Source organism: Lissotriton vulgaris, chromosome 12 (genome assembly GCF_964263255.1).
Source record: "Lissotriton vulgaris chromosome 12, aLisVul1.2, whole genome shotgun sequence".
In the NCBI taxonomy this organism is placed as follows: Eukaryota; Metazoa; Chordata; class Amphibia; order Caudata; family Salamandridae; genus Lissotriton; species Lissotriton vulgaris.
Window position 1 is genome coordinate 73625876 of NC_141700.1, and position 27903 is coordinate 73653778.

The window sequence follows — 27903 nt, forward strand, 5'->3', positions numbered from 1 at the left end:
TTAATGTGTTCAAAACAAAAGCAAGGCATTTTACTTGGTGATGCACACATTCTAAATGGGAAACCCGATTTCCACACACTATCGTCTGTGTGCTGTGTAGTTTGACCAGTAAATGTGCTGTGCTAATTTAGTGGCCGTTTCAATGGAAAATGAGCTGTCTGTAAATGACAACACACCACTGCAGGCTTTGTTAATCCATGTGTGGCGGCGGTGTGCTCCGAAATGCACCGCTGGCTATTTAGACACACCCCTACCACTCTCCTGCTAGACTTGTTCTTAGCGTGACACTGGGATTTTACACAATCCCCAGGACTGATGTAACATTAATGGCAGCGATCCCACTCTGCACCAGTGGAGGGTACACTTTTTTATGTTTCGTTTTATGGATGCCGCAAGCGACATTCATTTGACCAAACCCTGTCAAAGCAATACAAGAATTCAGTTTGCGGTATGTGGAACGACGAGTTTTACAAGTGGGCTAGTGAAAAAGGAGCGAAGGAGTCATGCCCCTGGAATGAACCTTGGAACCTTATTTTTCCAACCCTTAACGTGGAAGAACTTGGATCCCTAGAGATGTAGTGACAGAACTGCATTGCAGCCTAGAGCACACCATATGGTTATCGAGAAGTTAGTTTCAAGCAAGCCAGGGGTTGGATACAAATGAAAGCTGAAGTCTCAAATCACTGAGAGAAGTGTTATTTTCTAGGGAAGGGCCATGTAATAAATGGATCTCAACACTCCACCACTTTACAACTCTCAAGTGCAATGTCTTCTGCAAAGCTCTACGTAACAAGATGAGGTGCAGCCAAATCTCCACACTACCTTTCTTCACGCATACTTCTGTAAAGGTATCAATTTCACCCATCTGTACACCCAACCCTATCAATGGGAGCCCCGTTGTTACGGTGAACAGAGCCTAAAGACAAAAGCTGGGACAGGCTAAACATAGAATTAGGACTAAAAGTGGGGAGGGACACAGACACACACACACAGACACACACGTACATATAGAGTTGTAGTCCTCTATTTCTATAAGGTAAACATGTTTTGTTTAAACACACACCCCTCCCCTTACTGATTTTAAAACACTTCCCCTCTTCCCCTCTGCTAGGACCAGGAACTGAGGGCCCAACCCCAACTGAGCTCCTGCTGCTCTGCTTTAATGAGGCTGGTGCAGCGGTAATTAACTATTTGTTATGTTATGTTAGTGAAGCTTTTAAAGCGCACTTATACCCTAGGGTGTCCTGGCACTGAGCACTGCCTAACTGGTTTTCATAAAGAAGATGGTTATTCGGAAAACAGCCATGTTTTCAGCCCTTTCTTGAAAGAAAGGAGCTCGTTGGTGTTCTTAAGAAGCACTGGTAAGATGTTCCAAGCTTTTGCAGCACAAACGATAAAACTACTGCCGCCCCAATTAGCTTTTTTCATATGACACACATTACAGAGGCGCATGTGGAAGTGAGAGAACTTCCAGTAGTTCAAATACTCACTCTACTTTCTTCACAAAATTGGGGCATGTATTTAACATTGTTAAAAGTATCGCAACACTGAGACACACCTCTTAAAACTGGGACTGTCCAGGGAATTCCGGGACGTCTGGTTACCCTATATGTTGTGGGCTATCTGACAAGAAAGGACTTTTAAGGTCGAGGACGTGAAAGACCAGTTTGTCAGTTTAACAAGAACATGCAATAGGCAGAAATCCTACCCATTGCTTACCATCAGTTGGCTTGATTGCCACTCCCATTTGCCTACTTCTTATTTGATTGCTTGCCTTGGCCATCTTGCGTTTGCCCCTCTGCTGGAGCCAACCTTTCTTATTTGTGACATTCTACTGCTCACACTCAGGAAACAACTTTTACTTTTTGTTTAAGTACTCCATGAAAATATATGTTTTTTCCATCTGCCTCCCTCGGTTAGTTGTCTCCCTGCATTCCGTATTCCTCTCTGTTGCCCACGGGCTTCTCTCCCGTCATGCTTTTTGCTGATTTTGCCCACATGGGTCTCTATTCACCCCCATGGTGTTCTCTCCAAGGTTTGAGCCCACCCTACTCTCATTATTGCTCCCTCTCATGTGTGCATCTATTCCCTTCCAACACCCACTCCTCCTGTGCCCCCAATTTTGCTGATGTACAGCAAGAAACAAATACCACTGCCAGAGTCAATAGGTCTTAGTAGTGAGACCTATTGGTTTTGACAGTGCTTGTTGTATGTGGTACCCGAATGGTGTCTGTGTCTCCATGACGTGGTTTGTGTGTTTCACTATCTAAATACCCATCCAGGGGTCTCCAACCTTTTCTGTATTGAGAGCTACTTATGTTCAATAAAACACAATAACCGCTGCTAATATTATTTGTTGCAGTACAATTTCTATGTCTTTATATGTATATTAATTCAACCAAGCAAAAGCTTTCTAATTTATTAGGGTGGGCTGCACACAGGTGAGCTACTCAGAGTTAGCTCAAGAGCTACAGTAGCTAACGAGCTACTGGTTGGAGACCCTCGGGTCTGTATGCCTGTGTGACAGAGTCTTGTGTTGCAATGCATTTAGGAGGGATGGCCTGGGTCACTGCCACCAGTCTGTGTGCATTGGTGTAATGGCTGACTTTTCCTGGCTCCTTTTAGAGGGAGAATGATGGAGAGTGACTCCAGTCTATCATCCTTATAGAATAGGGATTAGGACTATAGATAGGACCTCTGTCTTTTACATAGTAGGGTATTTTCGTGCCCCTTTCTGTAGAGTAGGGCTTATGAATTCAAGCTAGGGGATAAATATATGAGTATTAATCATGATCTGTCCTTTTACTAGCGTGTTAGGATATTTTCCATGGAGTTATGCGTATTGTGGGCCCTGTAGGTCTTAAACGGGACAGACTCCATCTTGCCCTCTGCCTGGTAGCTTGAGAGGCCTTCTAGGTCAAGTGTAATGTTTTAGTTTCAAGCTGTTGTTCGCTTGGAGAGAACCGGCTCAGGCTGGCCCTTATCGAAGGAATGTATTTTTCTCCACTCCGAAGACACAACTTCAGGCCGGCCGGCTGGGAACGTGTCCTTGGTACGGGGAGGTACAAGAATTTGGTGGGCGGCAGGTTACTGGCCGTAGCTTTCCATGAAGGAACAGGCTTTGATATTAGCGAAGGTGTTAGTGAGTCGAGAGTTAGTTCTGTAGGCGGCAGCTAGCCGTTAGCATCTCTGCCATTAATTATTTCATGGCGGACAGTCGCCATCTTTGAAGTCCGAGAAAGATTTAAGACCGAGACTCTCTGAGAAAGACTGAAGGAGAATTAGCGCGGAGCGCACTGAAACAGAGAGAGAGAGAGATACGGTAGCTAATAACCAGCAAGGTTCCAGTGGCTTGGAGGGAAGCAGACGAGATTGAGCCTAGCGGTGCAGACGTGTACTTGTGACGGCTGGGGTGTGACTGCGAGACGAGCCAAGACACAGAGACGAGAAGGGAACCTAGATGACTGCCGAGTCCCGACTTCACATTAATAAGGTGACCTCCGCCCTTTCCGTAATGAGCGCGCATGCTAATCTTTACCTTTTTCTTTGCAGAATCTGTGTTGCATAGTATCGTGTTATATGTTTATTGACAATAAATACCCTAGTTCTTAGTGAACTGATATGTGCCGTGTATTCTTGTTCAATCCTGGTAAACGAAGTTTCTAGTTGATGATTGTTTATGTGAACGGATGTGTAATCCCGATCAGGTAAGTGGTGATCAAATAAATAGGAAGCGAGTGGACCTTTGATGCCAAGAATAAGAGGTACATCATACTATTCGGAAACCGTACTAAATTCTATTATTTTATCCCGAGTAGACAAATGAGAAATTGTTCCGATAGGTGCTCATAGGAAAGTGGTCGTCGCTGATATACGGCGTTAGTGAGAGCGCTGGGGTGGATTACCAGCGTGGACGTTCGCCGGATTGTGAACCGTGTGTAAATGAGAGAGCTGGGGAGGATTACCAGCGTGGAGGTTCGCCGGATTGTGAACCGTGTGTAAAAGAGAGCATTGGGTTCTGCAGGCCCGTGTGTAGACACGCCGGATTGTGTGTCACATCTGCCCTGGGGTAGATCAGTCTGGGTCTGAGAGGCCGCGAGACTAACCGATGTGAATAAGATATGGTAGAAAGCCTATGCATGTGTATTGCTATTTTCCCATCCTTAGTTATGACCTGTACATATATATATCTATACCCATTGTGAATACGTTCCAAGGAGGGAGGTGAGTACGTTTTGGCTGGGTTAGAGGGGCCCCCAGGGGCTGATTCCACCTAAGCGGAAAATCCGGCCATTACAATTGGTAACTGCATGTCTGATGATCTGCGTTGGAGTGCATGTACATTTGCGGGCCTAAAACTCTGGATAACTATTAGATTAATCCATGTGAACGTCACAGTGGCCCATACTTTCTGTCACCATACACCAATAACATTGCACAAAGTCAACATGTCGTTACCGTACACTGTCCACCTCTGAGGTTTTATTCAATTGTATTTTTTAGCAGGCACAGTGATACATTTAGTTACTGTACCCTTAAGTGCTATACAGGTAAAAAAAATACAAACATATTTATGTCTGGTTGACACTGATTACATGTGCTGTATGAGTTTGTAGGAAACCCACTTTTTCTGCGTGTTCATCTCAGATTTGTCACCTTTTTGTAGGACCCTATATTTTTTCTGGCGTTAGATCTCCGTGTGCTTTACCCCTGGTAAACAAAAGTAACGTGTCTGTACTCCTGCTCTAAACATGGTCAAATTGGCATATTAAACTTAGCTAGAGGTCCGTAGTATATGGTACAAAATGTTACTAGTGCTTGTAAGGTAAATGTCGCTAGTGGACTGCATTACCTATTGTGCCATCCACTATAGAGGCACTATAAAAGATGGCTTTAAGCCTATAACTGTAGCCCGACCATGGCAGTTTAAACACTGCAATTCAACATATCAAAATAAACTTTTCTGACAGGTCAAAAATTCCCTTTCAAATATGACAAATTACTCTTATGTAGACCTTAGAGTACACAAGGGAGGGCATGTATAAGTAAGACATGTAGAATGTTAACATGTCTTTACAGTGACTACCGTCCACAAGCTATCTTTCATCGTGGCAGGCCTACATAGAAAACTACAATACAGATTCAAAATCCTAATACTGTATCTCCAGAATAGGACTAGCAAGAAAAATAAACAACTCTTTTTAAGGTACTGAAAATCCAATTTAATTCTTAAGTCAGATTTGTAATAAATAATATGGAAAAGTTATATCTTAGAAAGTTACTTTTTTCCTGTCTGAAGTTCCAGGAGGCTAAATGTGCATTTGCTCTTCCAGGTCTGCCAGCCAGTGATTAGCATCTCAATAGGTGTGAAAAAGTTGCAAAGAGCCTCCCAGGAGAAACCAATAGGCAGATTTGAATGGACAGAGAAGACTCATCTGAACCTCACAGAATATGTAAGAAGGGGCATGTGAGCACTCTTTTTGACATTACAGTGTCAAATCCTTCTTGATAGGTCTTCTGGTTAACATAACACTTTAGGGCACAATTGAAAGGCAGAGGACAGAATGCCAAGATACTTTTTGGATATTCATGGTCTAGTTGCAGAAGGGCTCACTATGTCCCACTAAACTTCTAACTCAGGGTTTTAGATACAACACTGGGGGCGCACTTTAAAGGATGGGAAACAAGATGCTAAAACAATTGTGTATCCACTGTCTTGTTGCTGGAAAACCCACCCAGACTGCTTTCTCTAGCTTTATTGTGGGTACAGTGACTGTCACAAACTGGATTTTAGTGTTAGATGTGGGAGGACACTAGGATTACCATAGTACCCTCCTCACTCGCCCAAGTTTAGGGTCCTCAAAGTCTTTATACATGTTGGAAATCCTCAAAGTGGTCAGGTTTGGCCCCCAAAACATTTAACCCACTACTTAGGATGTGTCCAGGAGTCATTCCCCCCACTAGTTCATGCCATGCATAAATGTGGCATTTCCATGCACCCACTACAAAACACTCTCAGACCTGGAGAGGACTGGACCTGTGATCTATGACCTGAACAGAGCTGTGAAGGACTTTGTAGGAAGCTGGCTCTCAATATAATAAATCCAAAAGAGATATATTGTACAGAGAGTCCAGGTATCCCTAAGAGTGGACAGGGCTTTCTTTAACAATCTGAAGGTGCTCTTTTTGTGGTAGTGTGGTCGAGCAGCCTTAAGTGTATCAAGGAGGAGTGTTAGGCATTTGTTGCAGGCACACAGTCAATAAATGATACACAGAAACTCAATAAGGAGAACCACATCAATTTAGAGAAATAACCCGTATTTTTGTATAATTTCAGACACCAACAACTTTGTTATTGGGTAAGTACTTTTAAAATAGCAGTTTTGAAGATAACAGATAAATACACTTGTATTGTCTCTAATGTGGTAATGTTATCCTTTGGGGAAAAACACATACTGCTTACGGGTAATTACAGGACTAATCTTCTGGAGTTAAGGTAAGCATGGGGCAAAGTCTAAGACAGGACCAACAGGCCATCTCGGTAGTCTCTAGGACGTCCGGATGCAGAGTTGGTGTTTGGTGTTGGGTGCCCCGTTGGTTCAGTGGGAAACGGTCCAGGGAAAAAAAGGCTGTAAGCTGGGCAGGGTAGGAGGGAGTCCAGTAGTCCAGTTGAACCCACAGAGGAAGCTCAGTCTTTGAGATGCTCGGGCACATAAGGACACTGTTGGTCCACTTCTACTGAGGCTACGGGGCTCGGCGCTATGGTGCTTTTAGGCATTGGGTCCATGCTGTAGGAGTCACTAGTGGTTGAGGGCGACCTGTACAAAGAGGCTGCAGACAATGACTGGGAGTAAAGCTTGTGCAAACACAAGGTGGGTCTCAGGACCTTGTTGGTTCTTTTGCCCCACTTCGACTCGGGCTAGGGGGCACAGGTGCAGTGGTGCTTTCCAGTGTTGAGGTTTCGGCGGCCCAGAACACTCGCAGTTCTTCCTGGATTCCTGCAGGGTGCAGAGAAGTAGCTCCACTACTCCATGGGAGATGCTGGCTGTTCCTTTAAGTGCTGGCAGACCTCCCAGGCTTTTGGAGGCAGAACAGATGCAGGACGAGTCATCTTTGTTGCAACGGTCAGGGACAGCAGACGGGCCAGCAGGGTTGGCACCAACTCAGTTGCTGCTCCTAAGTTCTTGCTCTCTGGTGTCCTCCTTCTTAGGTCAACAGAAACTGCTTTCCTGGTGTCAGGGGCTCCCCTAAATACTAGATTTATGGGGTGTTAAGGAGAGTGAAGGCTAGTAGCCAATAGGCTACTTCCCCTTGGGGTCACAACGCCCCTATATGTCCACTTCTTGTGGGAAGGACATAACCCTGTCCCACGGTTTTTAATTCTGCCATCACCAAGATGGCAGATTTTCCTAGAGGGAGGACATCAGGCAGCACACTATAGGGGTGTGACTGGTCTGGTAGTGCACCACTCCTCCCTGCATATCTCATTTCCAGCCTGTCCTGGTGCCAAATGGTCCCAAGGAATGGGCTGGGATTTCCCTGTCTGGGAAAGCTGTGGTCACATTATCTAAGGCGGCAGTGGCCTTTAAGCCTTCTGTCTTAATACGATGATTACTTAGACAATCTGCTTGGAGAGGGTGACATCACCTCTGGTCAGAGCAGACATGGTTGCTTGCCATTAGAGAGCGTAGGCTCTCACCTGCAGGGAGTCAGAAACTTGTCTGTGGTGGATTCTGGATGCTGTTTATAAATTTGTCTTTCCAAAATGTTTTTAAAGGAGGAAAATTGCTAGGCTCATTCAAAGGCGACCTCCTTTTGTCCTTCAGAAGAAGCAACAAACTAACCAGTTTCAAATGCATCTACTCTATCATCCATTCAATCCTTCAACTGCAGATTCACCTGCCAATTTAGTGAGTAACTACAAAGAAAACTCAAGCATTGCAAGCGAACCTGCTAAATCAGCAGTAAGATGGAGGAATGAGCCCCTTCCATCCAACCCTCAACACCTGAGTGGTGGAAGGGATCTATCATTCACTATGTCCATGCTCCACCCCTTCTACATCACTGACCTTCCGCAGGTCCAGGTTCCAACCCTGTAACACCAGTCAACTATCAGCAGGTCCACGCTCCACCAATTGTACATCACTCAACCTTCAGCTGGTCCATGCTCCACCAAATGTACATCACTCAACCCTCAGCTGGTCCAGGCTCCACCCCTTGTACATCATTAGACCTTCAGCAGGTTCGGATTCCACCCCTTGTACATCAATCGTCCTTCAGCATGTCCACGCTTCACCCACTATACATCACTAAACCTTCAGCATGTCCATGTTCCACCCCTTGTACATCACTCGACCATCAACAGGTCCACGCTCCACCTCTCGTATATCACTAAAGCACCATCATACGGTCGGTGTACAAGCTACATTCTCATCAGTTGAAATGGAAGTGATTACTTAATATGGAGCTTGAAGTCACATGAACTAATGCAATCAGGTTGTCAGTAGCGAAGTTCCTTAATCTAATTTTTCAATAAAAACTGCCTCCAGATTCTTCTGCTACTAGGGGGTAGGGCGTTTAGTTAAATCAAAGGCTGTACACTGCAAAGAGACATTTTGCTGGCTGGGTGCAATTCTTAGCAAGCACCTTAGTTAACACATCTGCAGTGTGAGATTTTCAGTAGGCGAAAGCGTGACGTGTTGCTGAATGTGAAGTCTGCAAGTTTGCAAGTTTTTATTGTATGATTTGGCTCTCATTGAGGGCCACATAAAATAACATACATATTAACATAACAGAATAAAAAAATAATTACATATAGCTACAAAAGAAAACAATAGAAATTAGCCGAATAATGCACACATCAGCATCTCCCACTCACATTAATATATGTCCATAAATTCTTTAAAATAGTTAAAAAGTCTGAAACAAAACATTTCATTAGGGGGGGAATACAGAGCATTACGGAACATTGTTATATTCAGAATTCCCAACTCAAGACAAATCGGTTTTATCCATTTTTTGCGCAATGGACGTAATATCGGGCAAACAAACAATACATGGTTAAGGTCTTGAGCAGCAGAATTACATAGCTTACATAAGGGAGACACACCATACCATTTAGCAAGCAATGTATTAAGTGGAAGCAAATTGTGTCGTAGGAGGAACCATACCCTCCGAACACCATGTGGGATATTCCACCCAGTATATTGCTGTGCTTGTTTGGGTATATAAGTTAGGGCCAAGACTTCCCTTTCTTTATACTTCTGTTGATCCCTTATATCCATCTTATAGCACAATTCCCAGGTCCTACTTTTTAGTTTAAACTTTAGTTCATATGGGGAAAGAGAAAATAGCGTACTTTCATCGAGTTCTAATAAAAAAGCAGCTTTTCTGAAGTTTTTTACCAGCTGCGAGAACTCATTGAAATTACCTAAAAGCTCCATTTTTACTAATTCGCGTAGGGTTCCTGGTTTAGCTCTCGCCAGGGATGCTACCCACCTTACCAAAGCTGCTAAACCTTGTGCCCAACAGCTCCGCAGACCAAATTCCAGTCTGCATAGGGATGTGGAACACGCTGAATTAAGAGAGGAAATTTTCCTCAATACCTTTCCCTCCGTTTTTTGCATAAAATCCCATTGTTTTAAATCCACCAATTCCATTCCATAAAGGAGGGTGGAAGGGATCTTTGCGCGAAATACCTCTAAGCAAGACGAGAAATGCCTCTTCCCTGTGGCATTATAAAAGGATCGTAGACCCATTCCATGAGCCATAGCTTTTCTCGTATTATTTTCAATGTGAGGCTTTTCACTAAGATTGGAAGATATTATTTTGCCCAAAAATGGATAAGAGTTGACTACCTCGAGTTTTTCTCCGCTTAATGACCAATTAAAGCTCCTAGATCTGCATTTCTTCTTACCGAAGATGCACATGATCTTGCTTTTAGAGCTATTAATTTTCATGTAGTGTTTATCTGCGAAGTTATTCAATGTATGAAGACGATTAGCGAGACCTTTAGGGGTCAGATCCAGAACTAATATATCATCTGCATACATTAAAATAGATATGGCAGTCCCTCCTATAGTTGGGGGGAGACCCTCACATTTAGCAACTGTAGTAGGTAAATCGGCCATATACAGGGAAAACAGGGTGGGAGCCAATATACATCCCTGTTTTAAACCATTTCGGGAGGGAATTGCTTGAGTAAGTCCCCTTTCTCCGCCCTGTAACACTCTACACCAGGTATTACAATGTAAAGACTTAACTAAGTCTAATAAATATCTCGGCATACCCAACAGCATCAGTTTTCTCCACAGCGTCGGCCGATCAACCCTATCAAATGCTGCGGAGAAATCTATAAATGCTGCGTATATGCCCCCACCACGAACCCGCACATATTTATCTACGATTACATGTAGCATACTTAGGTTATCTAAAGTTCCGTGGTCTTTTCGAAACCCTGTCTGCTCCCTAGGAATAATATTATTTGAGAATGCCCAGTCTGTTATTAATATTAGTAGGAGTTTGGCAAAAATTTTTCCTATCGCATCTAATAGCGCAATTAAGCGATAATTAGAGGGATTTTCACGGTCTCCTTTTTTAAAGATTGGAATCAAGATGCTTCCCCGCCAGGACTCAGGTACTGATCGATTTTTAAAGCATGCCTGGAACACTGGAAGAAGAATCCTGCTCCAAGTAGTTATATCTTGCTTAATTATAGACATGGGAACTTCGTCCGGACCCATGGCCCCGGACGAGCGCATGCTCTTAATTGCGGAAGCTATGGTGTCCTCAGTGGGTAATTCCATTGAGTTAGCAATATTACAGTCTGGAACCACAGCCTCATCTTTTGTCTCATTGGCAGCATATAGAGTGAGCACAAATTGAGTCCAGACTTCTTCGGAAATGGCAATCGGCGTAGATGTTTTTACAACACCACATCCTTGCCTAATGATGGACCAAAAGGCTCTCGAATTTTTGCTCCTTGAAGCTTCTCTAAGATTGATCCAAATCATATCCTCTTTATCTCTTTTGATCTTCGCTCTCAATCTCACCCTCCTTCTCTTTACCAAAGCTAACTGTCTCCGAATCTCTCCTGATCTATTAAGGTACTGCAACCTAACCAATTTATTAATCTCTTTATTTATCTTTAAGAGAGTACTAGGTAAGAAAGATTTCTTTCTAAACCTTCCTCGATTCCTGGCCATTTCAGTAACTTTTTGAATAAGCGTTTCGAGGGACCTAAATTCCCTACCTTGCCAAGAGTCGAGTTCAGTTAGAGATTGAATAAGGATGTTTTGCACATCCTTGTACTGACTGGTACCCCAGTAGCATCTCCCAGATTGACAATTTATAGAGAAGCCTTTATTCTTTAGGGACCAGCGGTCAGATTCAGGAGGAGTTAGTGAAATAGATAATGTTATAATTTTATGGTCACTCAGCGGAGTGTGAGAGATTACCAGGTCTTTAAGAGAAGAGAACGTATCAAGATCAGTTATAGCGTAGTCCAAAATGGATTCACCACTAATAGAGGCATGTGTATAATTTGCTGGGGAATCGGAGGGCATTCTGCCATTTATGATAATTCCATCCACAGCACTGAGCTCCCCAAGAAGAATCTTACCCCTTTTATTCGTTTTTATTTTATTAGGGAAGAGAGCTTGGGGAATATTAAATACTTCTTCTTTTACCTTGTTTCTAAATATGTCAAGGGAAGTATTGGAGACTTTACAGTTTAAATCCCCCACCAATATTAAATATGGAGGATCATCCCCCTCTAATAACTGTTTTATGTATGTGAACATACGCTTTAAAACTGGGGTAAAAATGTCTTCGGGGGGAATGTAGGCATTTAAGATTATAAACGAAGATCTTTGTACATTATTATCCAGGTTAGAAATAGTTATGGATTGGAATAAATTACTCTCATCCTTGTAATGAGAAAATTGCCATTGAAATGTATTGGATAGCAAACAGGCGATTCCGCCTTTAGCATGGCCCCTTTTAGAAGGCGTTGCAGCAACTTCAAGGATGAAGTAATCATTCCCTCCATAGGGGAGAGTATCACACCATGTTTCTTGAATACAATACACATCTGCATTCAAAGAAAAAAGATAATCAAGTTTCTCCGGACATTTAGACAGACCAGCAGCGTTCCAAGAAACTATTTTTAAACACTGGTTAAAAATATGCAGATGGTCGTGGGTTTCTCGAGGCAGTGTTTGAGAGAACTCCCGGTAACCAATTCCACATCGAAACATCATCAGCTAGAGGCTTTTCAGTACACCCAACTAGAGGAAAGACCTGCGAAACCATTCGTTTGCCTCTGGAGAGCCAAATCTTCAGGTCATTATTACCAACAAGAAAATCTTCCTGTCCAGAGGACCATTTTATATTTCTTTCAGAGAAAGAGAGAGATGAATTTTTATTAAGAAAAGGTACCACGTCTATTCCTCTACGTTGGAAAGCTTCTGCATGTTGAAGTACCAGGTTAGTAATTATTTTAGAGTAAAACTTTACCCTTATTCGTTGGTCATTTGTAGATCTTATAGGTAAAACTAGATCAATGTCATTCGTTAGGACCAATTTTAAACTTTCTATTTCTTTGCAACAGCTAAGTAGCCAAGATCTATTCATTCTTAAGTCCGAGTCAAGTAAAGGGAGAAAATCCAAAGTCAACGTATCCACATAAGAAATATTATCTTTTAGTGTCGGATGTATTACATTCGTAGCTACATCTGTCTGAGGCAAAAAGATAGGAGCTAATGGATTGAATACTCTTGTTATAATTGGGGAGTGTTGGACAGCCACACTTAAAGGAAGGGAAACAGGGATTTCACTTGTGATTCCAGCTACCACCCCATTCGAGGTTACCTCAACAGCAGCCTCCATCACAGGTTCTGAAACCCCCCTGTTCGTAGAGAAAATAAGTGGGGTATCATTGGTATCGTTTAAGATCTCATCCCCATCCATATTATCCGAATTATCAGGAGATGGGCTATACCCTTTTCCTATAGTGACTGGCTTTTCAGTTATTACTTGTTTAGAAAAGATAATTTGTCTGGGTCTTTTCTTTTTGTATCTGCGTATAGGCTTCCCCTTTTTTCCTCTAGCTATCTTTTTGATAACGCGAGGAGACCCTAGGAGAACTTCTGAGTCCTTCGTTTCATGCACAAAAATGGGAAAGAGATCTTGACCCCCTTTTGAACTGCTTCATCGACTTCCTCTTCCTGCTCAGCTAGAGATGGTTCCATACTCAACGGGAGAGCATTTGAGGCACATTTATTAGGGGATTTATGGATCACCACTTCTATAGGAAATCCCAAAGGGGCAATTCCTCTCCCTTCAGAAGGATAAACCACCTCTTGAAGTACAACAGGCGGGAGATTAGGTGGGGAGTCAGGGGTCTTAGATACATTTTCAGCCTTTTTTGCATTTTGTGCTAACAGTGCCTGTAAAATTTCCGTAACTGAAGATAAAATACAGTCAGAATTTACAGCAAATTTTCCCATTAACAGTAATATGGAAGAAAGAATATGCTCAAGAGCTATAAGTGAATCAGAAATTGGTTTGTCATTTTTCGGGTAACTTGTAGATGTAAGGGGACAAATTCCTGATAAATTAAAATGAGGAGAATATTCATTACTTGGCGGTGACAAATTGTCTGTGGATTTAATGGAGGGGGTACTGCTATATAATAGCAGACCAGAAGGAGTTTCTCCACACGGTGTTTTATTAACTACTGAAGCAGGAAGACAGTTCTTATCCACATATCTTCCGCAAAGTTCGAAATCAATACTAGTAGCTATGGAGACATCACCCTTAACTTCTTCCAATATATCCTTCCCCCTGTGATCGTCATGTAACAAATTTTGTGATATTGGCAGGGAGACACCAGGGATCGGGAGTTCAGAAACAATTGAAGGAACTGCCCCACTAGTCTGACTTAGTGACCTATTCATTGCCTCTATAGGCTCCACCTCACTATTTTCCATCTTATTGGGACAGGGAATTAATAGCTGTAGTGGATCTTTATCATCTTTTCTAGGGGCTTCAAGCGATCCATTCAAGCTTTTCTCCCAGATTTGTGTCAATTGCGTCTGACCTTTCAAGATAACATTAACATTTTGTTTTTTCCTCGTGAGGCTCGACCCATGAACCGTACCATGGGTCTCCATAACAACCTTCCCGGATCGTAATGTCTTAGATTCCATAGTACTTAAGAATTAAAATACGCCAACTAGAATACCCCCGGACTTATAAAATCAGTAAATGAAAAAGAAGAATATAAACACACCAAAAATATAAAATGTAAATGGGAGAAAAGCTAACCCTACACCTCATTCGAGCCTATATTTCTATTAAGAATTATGTACTAGTATGACTTAAAATAACGCAGTCTATTGACATTGATAAACGCTTTGCAAGATTCAAAATACCGGGGCCCAGCCCGGCCTACCTCGGCCACAGAGGGCCCGCCCTTTGCCCGGGCTTAGCTCCGGGCGCGTCCCGCTGGCGCGTCTATCAGTGCCTTATTATACTACACGTAGGCGGGAAGAGGGCCAGCTGAGGCGAATTGAGTTCCGCAGCGCCCGCTGGTCCTCGCAGTCCCTAGCACTCTGTAGCTTCCCTCGTCGATTTCCTTACAGGCTGACAGAGTCCGCAGATGTCAGGCACTCGAACGGCGCCCGCGAAGCGGGGGCCGTGAGTCGTGGGTTCAAGAAGCAGCAAAAGAAGCACCCGGTGGCAAAAGAGCAGAGTCTCACTTTGGCAGGTACAGACTATTGCGTTACACCTCCGCTTTTGAATCCGGCGGGAGGAGGAGGGAAGAGGGCCAGCTGAGGCGAATTGAGTTCCGCAGCGCCCGCTGGTCCTCGCAGTCCCTAGCACTCTGTAGCTTCCCTCGTCGATTTCCTTACAGGCTGACAGAGTCCGCAGATGTCAGGCACTCGAACGGCGCCCGCGAAGCGGGGGCCGTGAGTCGTGGGTTCAAGAAGCAGCAAAAGAAGCACCCGGTGGCAAAAGAGCAGAGTCTCACTTTGGCAGGTACAGACTATTGCGTTACACCTCCGCTTTTGAATCCGGCGGGAGGAGGAGGGAAGAGGGCCAGCTGAGGCGAATTGAGTTCCGCAGCGCCCGCTGGTCCTCGCAGTCCCTAGCACTCTGTAGCTTCCCTCGTCGATTTCCTTACAGGCTGACAGAGTCCGCAGATGTCAGGCACTCGAACGGCGCCCGCGAAGCGGGGGCCGTGAGTCGTGGGTTCAAGAAGCAGCAAAAGAAGCACCCGGTGGCAAAAGAGCAGAGTCTCACTTTGGCAGGTGAAGTCATCCCTGTCAGATGCTCAGAGAATAATGAAGCTTCCCTGATCTAGGAAATCTACAGGCCGTGATTATGGAACTTTCGTGTTGGGTTATTGCGGATGCGTCGTTATGGTAAATGCAGTACAGCCGGGGTGCTGTCCATGACATATAGCACTTTACAGTTGAAGGTGTTTACTTAAATGCAGCTGAGAAGTCGCATTAGGTAGCACTATGCCATTGACTTTACACATCCCTTGTGCGAAGATAGCTATCTAGAACAGAAGGCACATTGTATCCCGCCCAGTAGAAACCATAAACTTAAAAATATTCCCATAAGAGTCAAGATTTCATCTTCGACAGCACAGCTAAAATGGGACGCTTGGTTAATATGGAGGTACGAGTAAAATCACTCATGATAATACTTTTGTAATGTTATGCAGACAACTTGCTCAGGCATTGCTGTGTCCTCCTTTCATTGACATGTCAGTGAGGCTCCACAATGTGTAGAACTGCTCAAGTCCCCAAAAATGTATGGGGCGTAGAGATTTTGCAAAACTGATAGAAAAAAAGTTGTTAAAAAATAAAATTAAAAAGCGCTATTTAGTCCATATTGAATGCGGAGCAATAGAGGAATACGGAGATAGTACACAGTTTATTGTATTATTGTATGGCTAACTCTCATTGGAAACATCCATTGACAAAGCCAACAGGTACGACCTTGGCAAGCTGTTGCTATATTTTTTTAATTGAAAACCACAAAATAAAAATAGACTCTCCCCAAAAATGTGTTGCTTAAACGTGGACGCTTGCTATAAAAATATTAAATTAAAAAATAACCCACTTCATATAGTTTTAATATAATGGAACAGATGCTTCCTAGAAGTTAGGTGTCCTTAAAACCCATTTTAATCCTACAGCACAGGGAAAAAATGATTCTTAATGGTGCAAAGATTTAAGCACACAAATAAGTTTTAAGAGGTTTTAAGGATAATTAAGAATAGAAAGGAAAAAGCACTGTCAAAGTAAAGGCCCACCAAAAATGGCACTAGAATGCAAGTCTTTTCTGGATAAGGCAAAAGGCAGTCACCCTAAGAGCAAGAACTCCAATGGTAGAAATGGTTAAATCATTAACATATACTATATGGTGAGTGGCAGGAAAATGTGACCAAAGGTTGAAAAGACCATCAGGGGAGGACCCCTACAGGCAGACCCCCTGCTAATATACAACTGTCTGCCTCCTTTATAGAATTCCGAACAGCCTAAGGACACAACTGCTAGACACACATGCTAGTTTCAGAACCAAGTAGTTGAATGTTATCTTTTTAATAATGCTGAACTTGTTTTTAGAAATTTTCAGTTCGATTCACTAAATTTTTAAACAGTTGGAAGGTGCTCCTAGCGAGTTACGGTGCAGTGAAAGTGACTATTAGTGCAAAAAGTGCGTAAAGTATATACATGCGGCGGATAGGGATAGTGGGATATTTCGAGTCAACACCTGTGGAGAGAGTGTTGCTATCCACCATCAATATATTAAAAACAATCCACATATGTTATTTCGTTGACATTTTAACAATGTATCAAAACCCCAGGTATAGGTTATTAAAAAACGGGGTCATCATCAGGACGAAAATTACACAGGAGACACCAATTGTTAGGAGCAGCTACTCTCACAGTCAAGGGGGTGATTAATCCTCAGAATATCTTGAATCTTTTATGTAGGCCCGTTGGAGCCGCGACACAAGGCTGTTCAAAGGAGCAAAGGTCACCCGAAGTTCAGATTAATGAAGCGTGCATCTTATATGCGCATGAGCCCATCGCAGCCGGGACCTGGGCATCTTAAAGGTGCATGTGTCACCCGGGAATCATTGAAACAAGTGCGTTTCAAATCTGCATTTCTGCAGTCTCCGACATACAGTGTCCTTCATGAATGGGCCGTGATGGGCTCATGTGAATTTTTGAAGCACGCTTGATTAATTTGAGCTTCAGGTGACCTTTAATTTTCGTCCTGATGATGACCCCGTTTTGAATAACACATACCTGGGGGAGTCGAAACATCGACAAAATAACATGTGGATCGCTTTTAATATACTGATGGTGGATAGTAACACTCTCTCCACGGGTGTTGACTCGAAATATCCCACTATCTGCATCAGTCACAGGTATATACATTTGTACATAGCACGTAAGCACTTTTTGCACTACTAGTTACATTCACTGTGCCATCACTCTCTAGGAGCACCTTACAATTGTTTCAAAATGTTATGAATCGAACAGAAAATTTCAAAAAATGAATTCAACAAAATAAAATAAATGTATAACTTTGTGTTAAATGTGTTAAAAGGTATTTGTACCTTGGAGTCAAAGGCTACACTTCCCCCAAAGGAGCCACCTCTTTGTTAAATATTGTCCATCCCAGGTCCCTGGGTTGCCCCTTTTATTTCTAAGGATATTTTTAATTATGACATATCCCAACGTAAAACAGGCATAAAAGTTACTTCTTACAATATATATGTACATTACAAAGTATCTGCTCTTTTCCGCCTCAGTATATGGAAGGCTGGTTACAAAATGTTATAAAGCTCTTCTTCCCCATGGCAGAGGGTCAACACATTATTATATTAAAAAAAATATAAAAACCAAAAAAACCATAATGAATTAGATTTTATGCTACACAACAGGATTAACCTGCAGGAGTTAACTTTCTCAAGCTTGGTGAGTGTTTAAACTTTGGAATGTTAAAGTTGCTTGCTGCAGGAAAGCCTTTTGACATACAACACTACCTTCAGCACACAACCTTTTACCCAAACTAAGGCACCAATGATTAAAAGACAGACAGAAATGTAATGTTTTGACTTATGCCTAAGTATACAGAAGCTTTCAGATTATAATAGAATTCTCGGACGTTCTCAGGACTCCTCTCAATAATGTGAAGCTGTTGCAATTTCCGAGAAGTATTTGCAGAAGTCTTCATGAATTCCAGGTTACTCTGCTACATATCCATTCACAAATACCTGATGGGGTGTACATTAGATACTGTAACAATCAATACAAGTGTATTTGACTTTAAACTACTAAGGCTCTGGCACAGGAAACGAGGCAAAGAGCAACTTTGACTCAGAGACGATACAACCCTTCAAATCGAATGTACGCTCTTGAAATACTATGGAGATCCTACATGAGAACCAAAACTGAACAACTCTAATAGACTATTTGTGAAGATAAAATTTAAGCCGGTCCAATCACCCACTTAAAGTCACTCATGACCACTCAACACGTATCACCAACATGTGGTCATACTGAAACATCCCATAAGGAGACTTTGAAATTTTGTGAACTTTTTGCACATTTCCCAATAGAAATGAACGTTACTTCAATCCAATTCTAAAATGAAGATCCCCTCTGACTTTTGTATAAATAGGCCGTATTCTTTTTCTCACATTTCACTTTTTTAAGCATTGTTTCCGTATTGAAAGTCATTTTTTTAAGACTCCTTTTCAATGAGATCCTGAGGGCTTTATCTTTTAAGTTGAGTCCAACTGCTCTTAATTCTGCCTCTTCCAACACCACTAAGGAAACTGGCCTGCTATATCCTTAAAGGTTGCCAATGGTACTCCAAGGATGCATAGACTCATTGTGGACTATTAACCTCTGGAATGAGGCATTGTGGGAGCTCAAGTAAAGCATATTACGTCTCCAACCGCGCTCTTACTCCTTCACTGTGAATCAGCTCCACATGATTATAAAGTAAATGAAAGACTTCTCAAAGTATGCGTGATTACAAATGCACCGAGCAACATCAGTCCCTAAATTTAGTTTCACTAATGGTTGGATGCATTCAACAAAGCTTTGCTCAGGTATTTTTTGCCTGATTGTGCCTTTAAGTTTACGTTTTTTCCTACTAAGTCAAATCTTCACATTGTTGGTAAGCTTAATGATTTATAAAACTTCACAGCTCAGTTTTCAAATCCAACGTGGAGCCTTCCAATTCCCTCCTTTTGACATCAGCTGTATATGGACAGAGTAGATGCTCGTTCACTTCAGATCGTTTACCGAGCTCCAAGCGTACCACGTACTGTGGAATTGAGGGACTAATGTGTAAAAGCTTTTAAAGCCTGTTACTTATTATGGGCCTAGCTAATTAGAACAATATGAGAAGCAACTGAACAATAAAAGGTCAGTGAGACAAACGTTGTATCCAAGAATTTCATGATGGATTCAAATTACATGGTCAGTTTGAAAAGTGGGGTTTGCTTTCTTTCAAAAAGGCAGGGTGTCAAGATATCGAAAAGGCAGGGTGTCAAGATATCAGAAGAGCGATACAAGAGGGGCAGAAGACGCAGTAAAGTATACAACATCAGTCTTTAGAGTTGAGCATGATAGGGGAGAGACATCCAAGGCCACAGGATCGTGAGCCAGTCAGTTGTTTGGAATTAGATGCAGAAAATGGGATTTTATCAGCAGCATAAAAGTGATAAAGTCAGAAGCAGTAGGTTTTTTCCACAAAGAGAGAACAGAAGAAAGTTGAACAGCCTTGTGGGACAACTACTCGAGGAGGGGTTAGCTGGATGGTGATGAGCACAAGGAGATAGGAGAGACTAATCTGGTCCATATAACTGGATGGTAAGCAGTAATATCATAGCAGAAAGTTCAGGAACCGAGAATTAAGAGATGAGGCAGCTAAAGTGAACCATGATGAGATTTTACATGCAAGGATTGCCTCTGATGAATGAGGTTATCAAATGATAGCTTTTATAGATGGATGCGATTATAGCCAGGGTCATGACTAACCCAAGGTTCTTGGAGTATGTGTCCTCGTTGAAACTTAGGACTCCATAAGAAAATCTGATTTGATATAGTGGAGCACCCTCCAATTGGAAATGAAGCAATAACTTTCAAGGGTCAGGGTCTGTTGGGTTGCTCTTTTCATCCTAAACTGCTTTTACTTTTGCACTAGAAAACAAACTAAAGCACAATGAATATCGCACTTTCAATACAGTGTTTGGTAGCTTGTCAATTAGATCAGTGGAATATGAAGACAAATACAATGTACACAGGTTAGAACTGTCAAAAGGCCAGACAAGTTATGCACAAAAAAAACAGAGGCCGTTACATTATTTTATATTAACATTAAAATCCACCAATTATAACTTGGCGCATGAGCCTTAAAGATAGCTGGAAAACGTAAATCAGAAAAAAGGACCTCAAACAAGGAACCACTTTGATGACAAATATTTTGACACCTGCCACATGAAACAATCTGTTTGATTCAAGCCATTAATGAGGCGGTTCGAGTCAACGTCGATCCTCACAGTTGCTTCACTTCATACACATTACACCCGACAGATATGTGCCAACCTGTCAGCATCCGAAAAGAAGCTCCAACTACGGATCCCAGCAGCAGTGCTCCAGGTAAGGATTTGAAGCACAAGTATTTTAGTTCTCTCTTTGAGGATGGGAGTTGCATAATTTCTAAGCAGCTGTTGATTCAAGTACATGAAAAGATGTAAGGTCACTTTAATATCCTCTTCAGAACGAGCAGCAACAATATCAAGCTGTCTTCTTGCACCACATCTCTGTTGATGTCAATGATCTGAGCATTACAGTAAAGGCCAGTGGGCTGATGTTTGGGCAGATTGGTCCTTATCCGCCATTATTATTTTCTCCTTTTAGGAATAATGGCCTTATTCCAAAGAGTAAAAGAGTTTAGAACATGCCATGGGATTTCAATCGGCACTGCTTTACAGCATGCATTGTGTTTTCTGTTTTTGACCAAAACAAAGCTTCTTTTGGAGGGCATGTTAGAAATTGGGACATTTCTAAAGACTTGGTTTCAAAGGGCCAGGATGTCCACAGATGGGGATGATGCACCCGTAAATGAGTACCTGGCAGACAGATCATAGCAATATTGTATTACCAATGAATTGCAATGCTCCCTATGCTTTCACCACCTCACACTTTGTAAGAGAACAAATAGACTGTTCTCTTCATGATCCAGCATTTTAAAACCATCAACTAAACACCAGCTGAAAACTCAAGACACATCAAGTTGATCACAACAGCAGCTAATAATACAGTGCAGAATAGATGTGGCACCAAGAGCTGCAAGAGGTAGGCTTTTCAACTGGCCTGGCACATAACTGCATGCAATAAATCATCGAGCTTCAGAAAAACAAGTGCTAGAAATACTAATTAAACAAAGAGCAGTCCAATGTTCTCCCTCATTAGATCTCTTTCTACACAAACACCCAACCAGGGAAAGTGTATTTTATTAGTTAACATACATCACCTTCCTTTAATTATTTCCCAAGTGTTATGCTCCACTATTAGTGTCCTGTTGTCTAAACACCTGCTAAAGCCTGGCATAATCTACATAGTCTGTTGGTACAGAGCATCATGCACCACAAACGCAACCTCTCCTTCAGCGGTGGCCTTTACTTGACAGGCCCCAGATGGCATGGGGTCTCTAGGCTGGTGGGATCTCATGGAGTCCCACCCTACTCACTAGTGCTTCCTCACTTCTGGAATATCCGAACCTGAAGCATAACTAGGTTAACTCATTTAGAAGGCGCACAGTGTACTGCAGGGAATCAGGTCATCTGATTCAAACGCGTTTTCAAGAAGGTCTACAGACTGCATACTTCAAATTTAATAGATACGAACGAAATGCAGCCAAAATATCTTTATACCTAGCTCAGAAATGCAGCAAAAAGTCGAGTACCATCAAGACCTTTGGTTCATAGTATTGACACCTGTGTTAAGTGCAGTCACACTTGCAAGTATCATTAACTATAAGTTTGGCTTTCTTAAACTTTTTAAAAACGCAACCCAATGACACCACTGGGAGCTTTTCCAAGACTTTATTTGAATTGAGGATGCATTGCAGTTCTTTTCAGAATGTCTGTATCCCCGAACATTCCATGGTGGAACGAATGACCTGCGCATCCTCTATCCTACATCAGGCATGGCTATTCGTAACACAGAATATAACAAAATGGTGCAGCCATCTGAAAAACAACCATTTACATGTGTGATTCATTGACACTTTCTTGGTCTGGGTTTGCACCGAGGGTCACTGATTATCCCTTCCATCCAGCTTTCAAGTTATTTGTACTAATGCTCTGATCCTCCCAAGCAGTCATGTACTGGTATTTTATGTTATCCTGTCAGGTTAATAATATACGGACTCAGTTTATAGTCAGCTGTGGCCTTAAGGAGTGTCTCCATATATGCCACGAGACTTGTGTACACTCTGAATCAGCACACTCTCCAGAGTGTGCCACCGTACCTCTTAATTGCCCCAATGACAATAAAAACACACACACCACCCTGACCAGTTTCCAAAATACTATATGCAAGTACTCCAAAAGCACAAAAAGTAAAATGCTTTAATGTAATCTTAATGCCCAGTGACTTCAACAGGTTTAAATGGCAGTTGTATGTGGTTAGATTCACCACAATGCACTCTCAATATCATTTCAACTTCCAACTTAAGTACCAAGCGTACACTTGTTTCAGAGTGTTCAGTTTTGTAATTATAAGCAATGCACTATTGAAAACGGTGGTTTATTTACTTGTGGTGTTGTGTACTACACCAGATTGCAGTGCGGCTACTTCGGAGTATTTTATTAGGTGGACACAGAGTAAACATAGATAAATAGAACGCAGAAGGACATGGTCACCGAAGTACATGTAATGATAATCCGGGAGGGATTATAGAGTTTGGTAGCTCGTCCACACGGCTTTCTCTGGTTAGACACTCGGAATGTTGGGTGGAGCACAAGGTTAACAGAAAGGATCAATCTAAGAGGGGGCCGCTACTTTTTCTTTGGCCCAGTCCAGCATTCAAAATCATGCAGTCATCATATCGTCCAATCAATGCGCCACTGAAAAGCTAAATTGCCAGTATTTATCAAAAGATAAGATAGTTCAATTAGGCCATCTGGGACAGAATAGTAGTGTTCCATAGCGTTTGGAATTAAACTGCGACGATCCTGTCACAATGTTTTTTAGTGCTATTTAGTAACAATAGATGGCAGAATGTCTATCAGAGAGTTCTTGTCAGTGGAGTGAGGAACCACTTTCTGTGGGAAGCCCGGCCCTGTTCAACAATGCCTAATGCACGATGCATAGCAGCTTGGCCCTACAAGGCACAGGCAACAAGTGAAGTGTTTTCAGACTTATGAATAGATAATTCGTTCTCAGATAAAAAGGAGTGACATTTTGAGAATAGCAAAGTTGATATTGTACTTTAAATGTGCTTATGAAAGAAATGTGTTTCTCCTTGCGAGACAAATTACGGATCTCGGAGCCTCTCATTACTCGTCTAGAAATTTCAGAAAAACAACCTTGCACTCCAGAAATATTTTTGCCACTGTGTGTAGAGGATTTACGCAATATTTTTACCTAGTTATAAAACAACCGAGCAATGTCCTTCCGTTATATCTTATTTAAGAGAGATAGAGACATACGGTGAGGACGCGGGTGTATTTTAAACTTCAAAGAAAGTTACCCACGTGGCTGGGAGAGTTAGCAAGAATGACACTTTTAGAAATCGGAGCTGGATGGGCTGGTGGAGGAGGCGGACGTTTCAGTGAAGGTTGGAGAAATGCCCATTGCTTATCCCTTCGAAAGTTGGCAAGATATCCTTACCACATACAGCAAGCTAAATAAACATCAAATAGTTACATCTGGTGTGAAAAGTTGTCACATATACATAAAAAAAACATTTAGATGGATACAAACCAACCCAATGTTGGAAAACTGAAAATATAATCTAGGCAATTTCTCGTGCATGAAAACATTACACTCTGCCGCAGAAGCACAACACAAAACAAATAACAGGCATCTGAATTTAGTTAACGGTCCGCGTCTTTTGGATCTACAAAGTTCTTCAAAGCTGTAAGTTCATACTACTTTAAGACTCAACAAGGTTCGCATTAAAATACTTCAACTAATGAATTCATCACGTCTAGAGAATTTTCTTGCAGCAGCATGAGGAATCACAAGCAAGGAGTCTTCACATTGCTGGGAGTAGGACTTCTTTCATTGTTTTAACAATTCTACTGACCTAGAAACCCGATTAACTATTTTTCATTATTGAAAATGAACAACATAGTACATGATAGACTCTTCTGTTGTGTTTGAAGTACAAAGATCATAAAAAAAATGCAAAGCAATGATTTTTTCTAAAGAATAACAGAAAAGGGTATACACGAAAAATACAATGCACTGGTGTGAAAAGCATGCAGCACATTATTGGGAACTTAACATGAATATCTAAGTTAACCGCTTAAGAGGAAATGGTCCGACCGATTAATGAGATACTGGTTATAATTCACCAAATCTGAAATATTTCTAAGGGAAAAAAGAAATTTGCAAAGAGACCACAAATGTATCGTTCAAGAACATCATCATTTGATTGTTTTTTTAACTCACAACATCGCATCAAACAACTAAGAAAAAAATAAACAAAGTAAATTGCAGAGTTTTAGTAAAGTTCTGCTAGGATTAAAATGATGCTGAGCTAGAGATATTTAATAGAAAACAGAATAAGTGGCGGGCACAGCTAGTAAAACACCATACAAGGCACATCGCTTGCCAATTTTCACATAAACATGCTACCAGTCACTGATTTAATATAATCCCAATAAACCTTTTCTAGTAAGATTCTAATTTCACTATAAGAGGCAAGATGCCAGATACAAGCAAGTGCAGAAGAGGAATAAAGACGTAACCCTTAAGTGCCTTACAGTTTCTGACAGGCTTTAAAGCGTTCACTTACACTTGTTATTTTGAGTCACAGAATTGCATTATGGTAAATAATTATGTGGCTAGCCTTTCAAAAGACTTTGGATGGTAAATGATTCAAACACGCAATAAAACAGTGTAAAGGGAAAAAACAGCTCTTTATATTCTAAATCCTTCCATGGACAACCAATCTGTCTGCAGAGAATGCCCAACAGAGGCTAACAAAATGCTATGCAACCGTCAGAGGTATTGCCAAAAGCTCTAACCTAGGGTTACTGGTGAATAAGATCCACTTTTTAAGGTACCAAATTGCTGATACATACAATAAGACACATAGGGAATAATATATTTATGCTGCCTTTCCATTTCTATAGTTTCCACCCGATGTACAAGAAGCATCTTAAACCAAAGAGTAAAAACGATTAGACTCTTTAATCTATTTGTCCTATTAAAACAGAGGTAGTTCTGTAGAAACACTAAAGTCCCATTGGTTAAGTATCAATAGCAATATATTTGTTTAAAAGAGAACTCCCCTTCTAAGGCTACTAGGCAAGGGCCCCTAATTTTAATAAAGGTCAAATTACTTTTATATAGATAATTGTATTGGTAACCTTCGCTACACTACTGCCCCCGAAAAAATCATAGTCTATCTTTGAATTCAAATGCTCACAAGTGAACACATTTCTTTTGTATTTGACAGCAGCATTGGTGGACGAGGCATGCACACAGTGATGTAAGCATATTTTTCTGCAACACATAATTACTGAACATACATATGCATCAGACAAATATTCCACTTTCCTTCTCTTGCTACTGGGTGGCCACAAGTGTGCCTTACAGAGTCAGTGGTTGGGGGGTATTTAAGTGTGCTGGAGCGGCAGCCTGTGTTTCCCTTTAACAGTGTGGTTGGAATTGGTAGTAGTTAACAGGTAGGAGGTACTGCTGTGTTTATTGTCAAGGCTAATTGTCTTTCATGGGTATAAATGTATGTACTCTTGAAGGGTGTGTGTGCATGAACACACATGCAAAGAGTAGGAAGAGACGTCAGATATGATAGCAAATGGATTATTGCCCCAATGTGAGTGACAGGAGCACATTCCTTTAGACCTGGTGGGTTTGGAGGTGTGATAACCACATCCTACTTAAGGTCATGGAAAGCATCTTTTGTGGTAAATACAGAGTGGAGGTAGTAGGTTTTGAGGGGTGGTGGTGGGATCCAGCAAAATCTGTATGGCTTTGTAATGATCCTGCGCTTCTTTCTTCAGGTGTTGAGGATTTGATAGGGAGTGGGCTTACCACATCATCTTTTTGTTTCCAGGTTTCCTTGCGTTTGGCAGGCACTGGATGTGATAAAAAGGCACTTTTTTCCCCACGCCCTGCTCCTTGCCTTTCACCTGTTGACATTACTGTAGAATAACTGAGCGAGTGCTGGTGGGGAGGATCTTTTTCCCTGGTCCTTGGGGATTCAGGTACTCATGTGATGGATGGGCTTGAGTGGAGAGTGGTCACTTACCTCTTTGCGGGTGCTAGTTCTCCTGTAGTGTTGGTGGGGCTGTTTGAAGAGCTTTAAGTATTAGAGAAGCTCTCGTCCCATCACTTGATGGGGGGCTCTGTCTTGGGCAGTAACTGGCTTGGGGTAGAACTCTGGGAAAGGGTCTTTTTCTGCTCATGGGTCCTGAAGAACATTTGGGTGAATGGGTGGAGTGCGGTGGGTGGTGTGTGTTTGGGATCTTCTTGCTATCCTCCTTCATGAGTGGGCTGGTTACCCAGCAGTGGGTACTGCCTGCATTTTGACAAGTTCCCAGTCTGTGATGGGCTGGCAGGGGTGTGGGCTCACCTCATCCTCCTTGTGGTTCCGGATGCCCCGCACCAGGTCCTGCAGGTTCTTATCGAACATACGGTCAATGCTGCCCTTCACTATCTTCAGAGCCATGTCTGAGGGCGCCCCCGGGGGTGTCCGTACGGTGCACCGGAGGGGATGGTCCGGGGAACAGGGTCCTGTGCTGTTCCAGCCCTGGGTGAGAGGCTGCGGTAGGCTGGCGGTGGCTTCACATCCCGGGTGTAAAGGATGCCGCACCGGAGAGTGTCACGGGGATACGGCTCCTGTCACTACCACTCCCCCAACACCTCCCGTCAGCAGCAGCCGAACGGCAAAGAAAATGGCGTCTGCTCAGGTGACAGCTCGGTGGAAAGCGAAAGCGGACAACTTCTGACAGACGTCGACATCAAGAAAGGACTACGCTTACAAATCGACAACAAAATGAACAAATTATCCGCGCCGAAAACAGCTGCATGTTTAGAACTTCTCCGTACAGATCGACTATTATAAGTATGAAAGATAAATAAATATAAAGCGCGAATGTTGGCCCAATATTAATACACTTACAGCGGCATTCAACTACTTGCCAACCGTTTCAAGATGGCCGCCAGTATTATTTTAAAGAGAACAGACCTTAAAATGTTTGGACTATATTAAAAACGCACAGGTCAATAGAGGATATTTTCTTGTACTACATATTACATTAAGACACTTACAACCAATGCCGTATAGCCACAAAATGAACTGTTAACTGCAAAGAGTTAGTAAGTACCCCACATTTCAAAGATGGCCTACTCGTTCTCTATGTATTAACTTTCGGTGCCAACAAGGCACTTGGTTCAGCAGTCCCTTCTCTCTTTCAGTGACTTACGTGCCAATCTACAATGCATGAACATATGTCAGTGCTCATAAACTTCTGATTGTAGTCAAGTGATGAGAAAAACGAATGCATTTCTCCCAACTTTTATATTCTTATTTGGTGATACTTTTAAATGATGAAGTTCGAGCTAAACTAAAATATGTATGAAATTATTTGTTTGC

The 27903-nt window shown here is 42.1% G+C and overlaps 1 protein-coding gene across 2 annotated transcripts in view; it reads right to left on the reverse strand.

The window, feature by feature from the left end:
- AP3D1 (adaptor related protein complex 3 subunit delta 1) overlaps positions 1 to 27232 on the reverse strand; it is a 400132-nt gene extending 372900 nt beyond the window's left edge. For both annotated transcript variants that reach the window (XM_086947180.1, XM_086947179.1), the window contains exon 1: positions 26881 to 27232. In XM_086947180.1, the coding sequence (XP_086803306.1) occupies positions 26881 to 26976 (96 nt within the window). In that variant the 5' untranslated portion in view covers positions 26977 to 27232. The remainder of the gene's footprint in view (positions 1 to 26880) is intronic.
- Between the last annotated feature and the right edge of the window lie 671 nt (positions 27233 to 27903).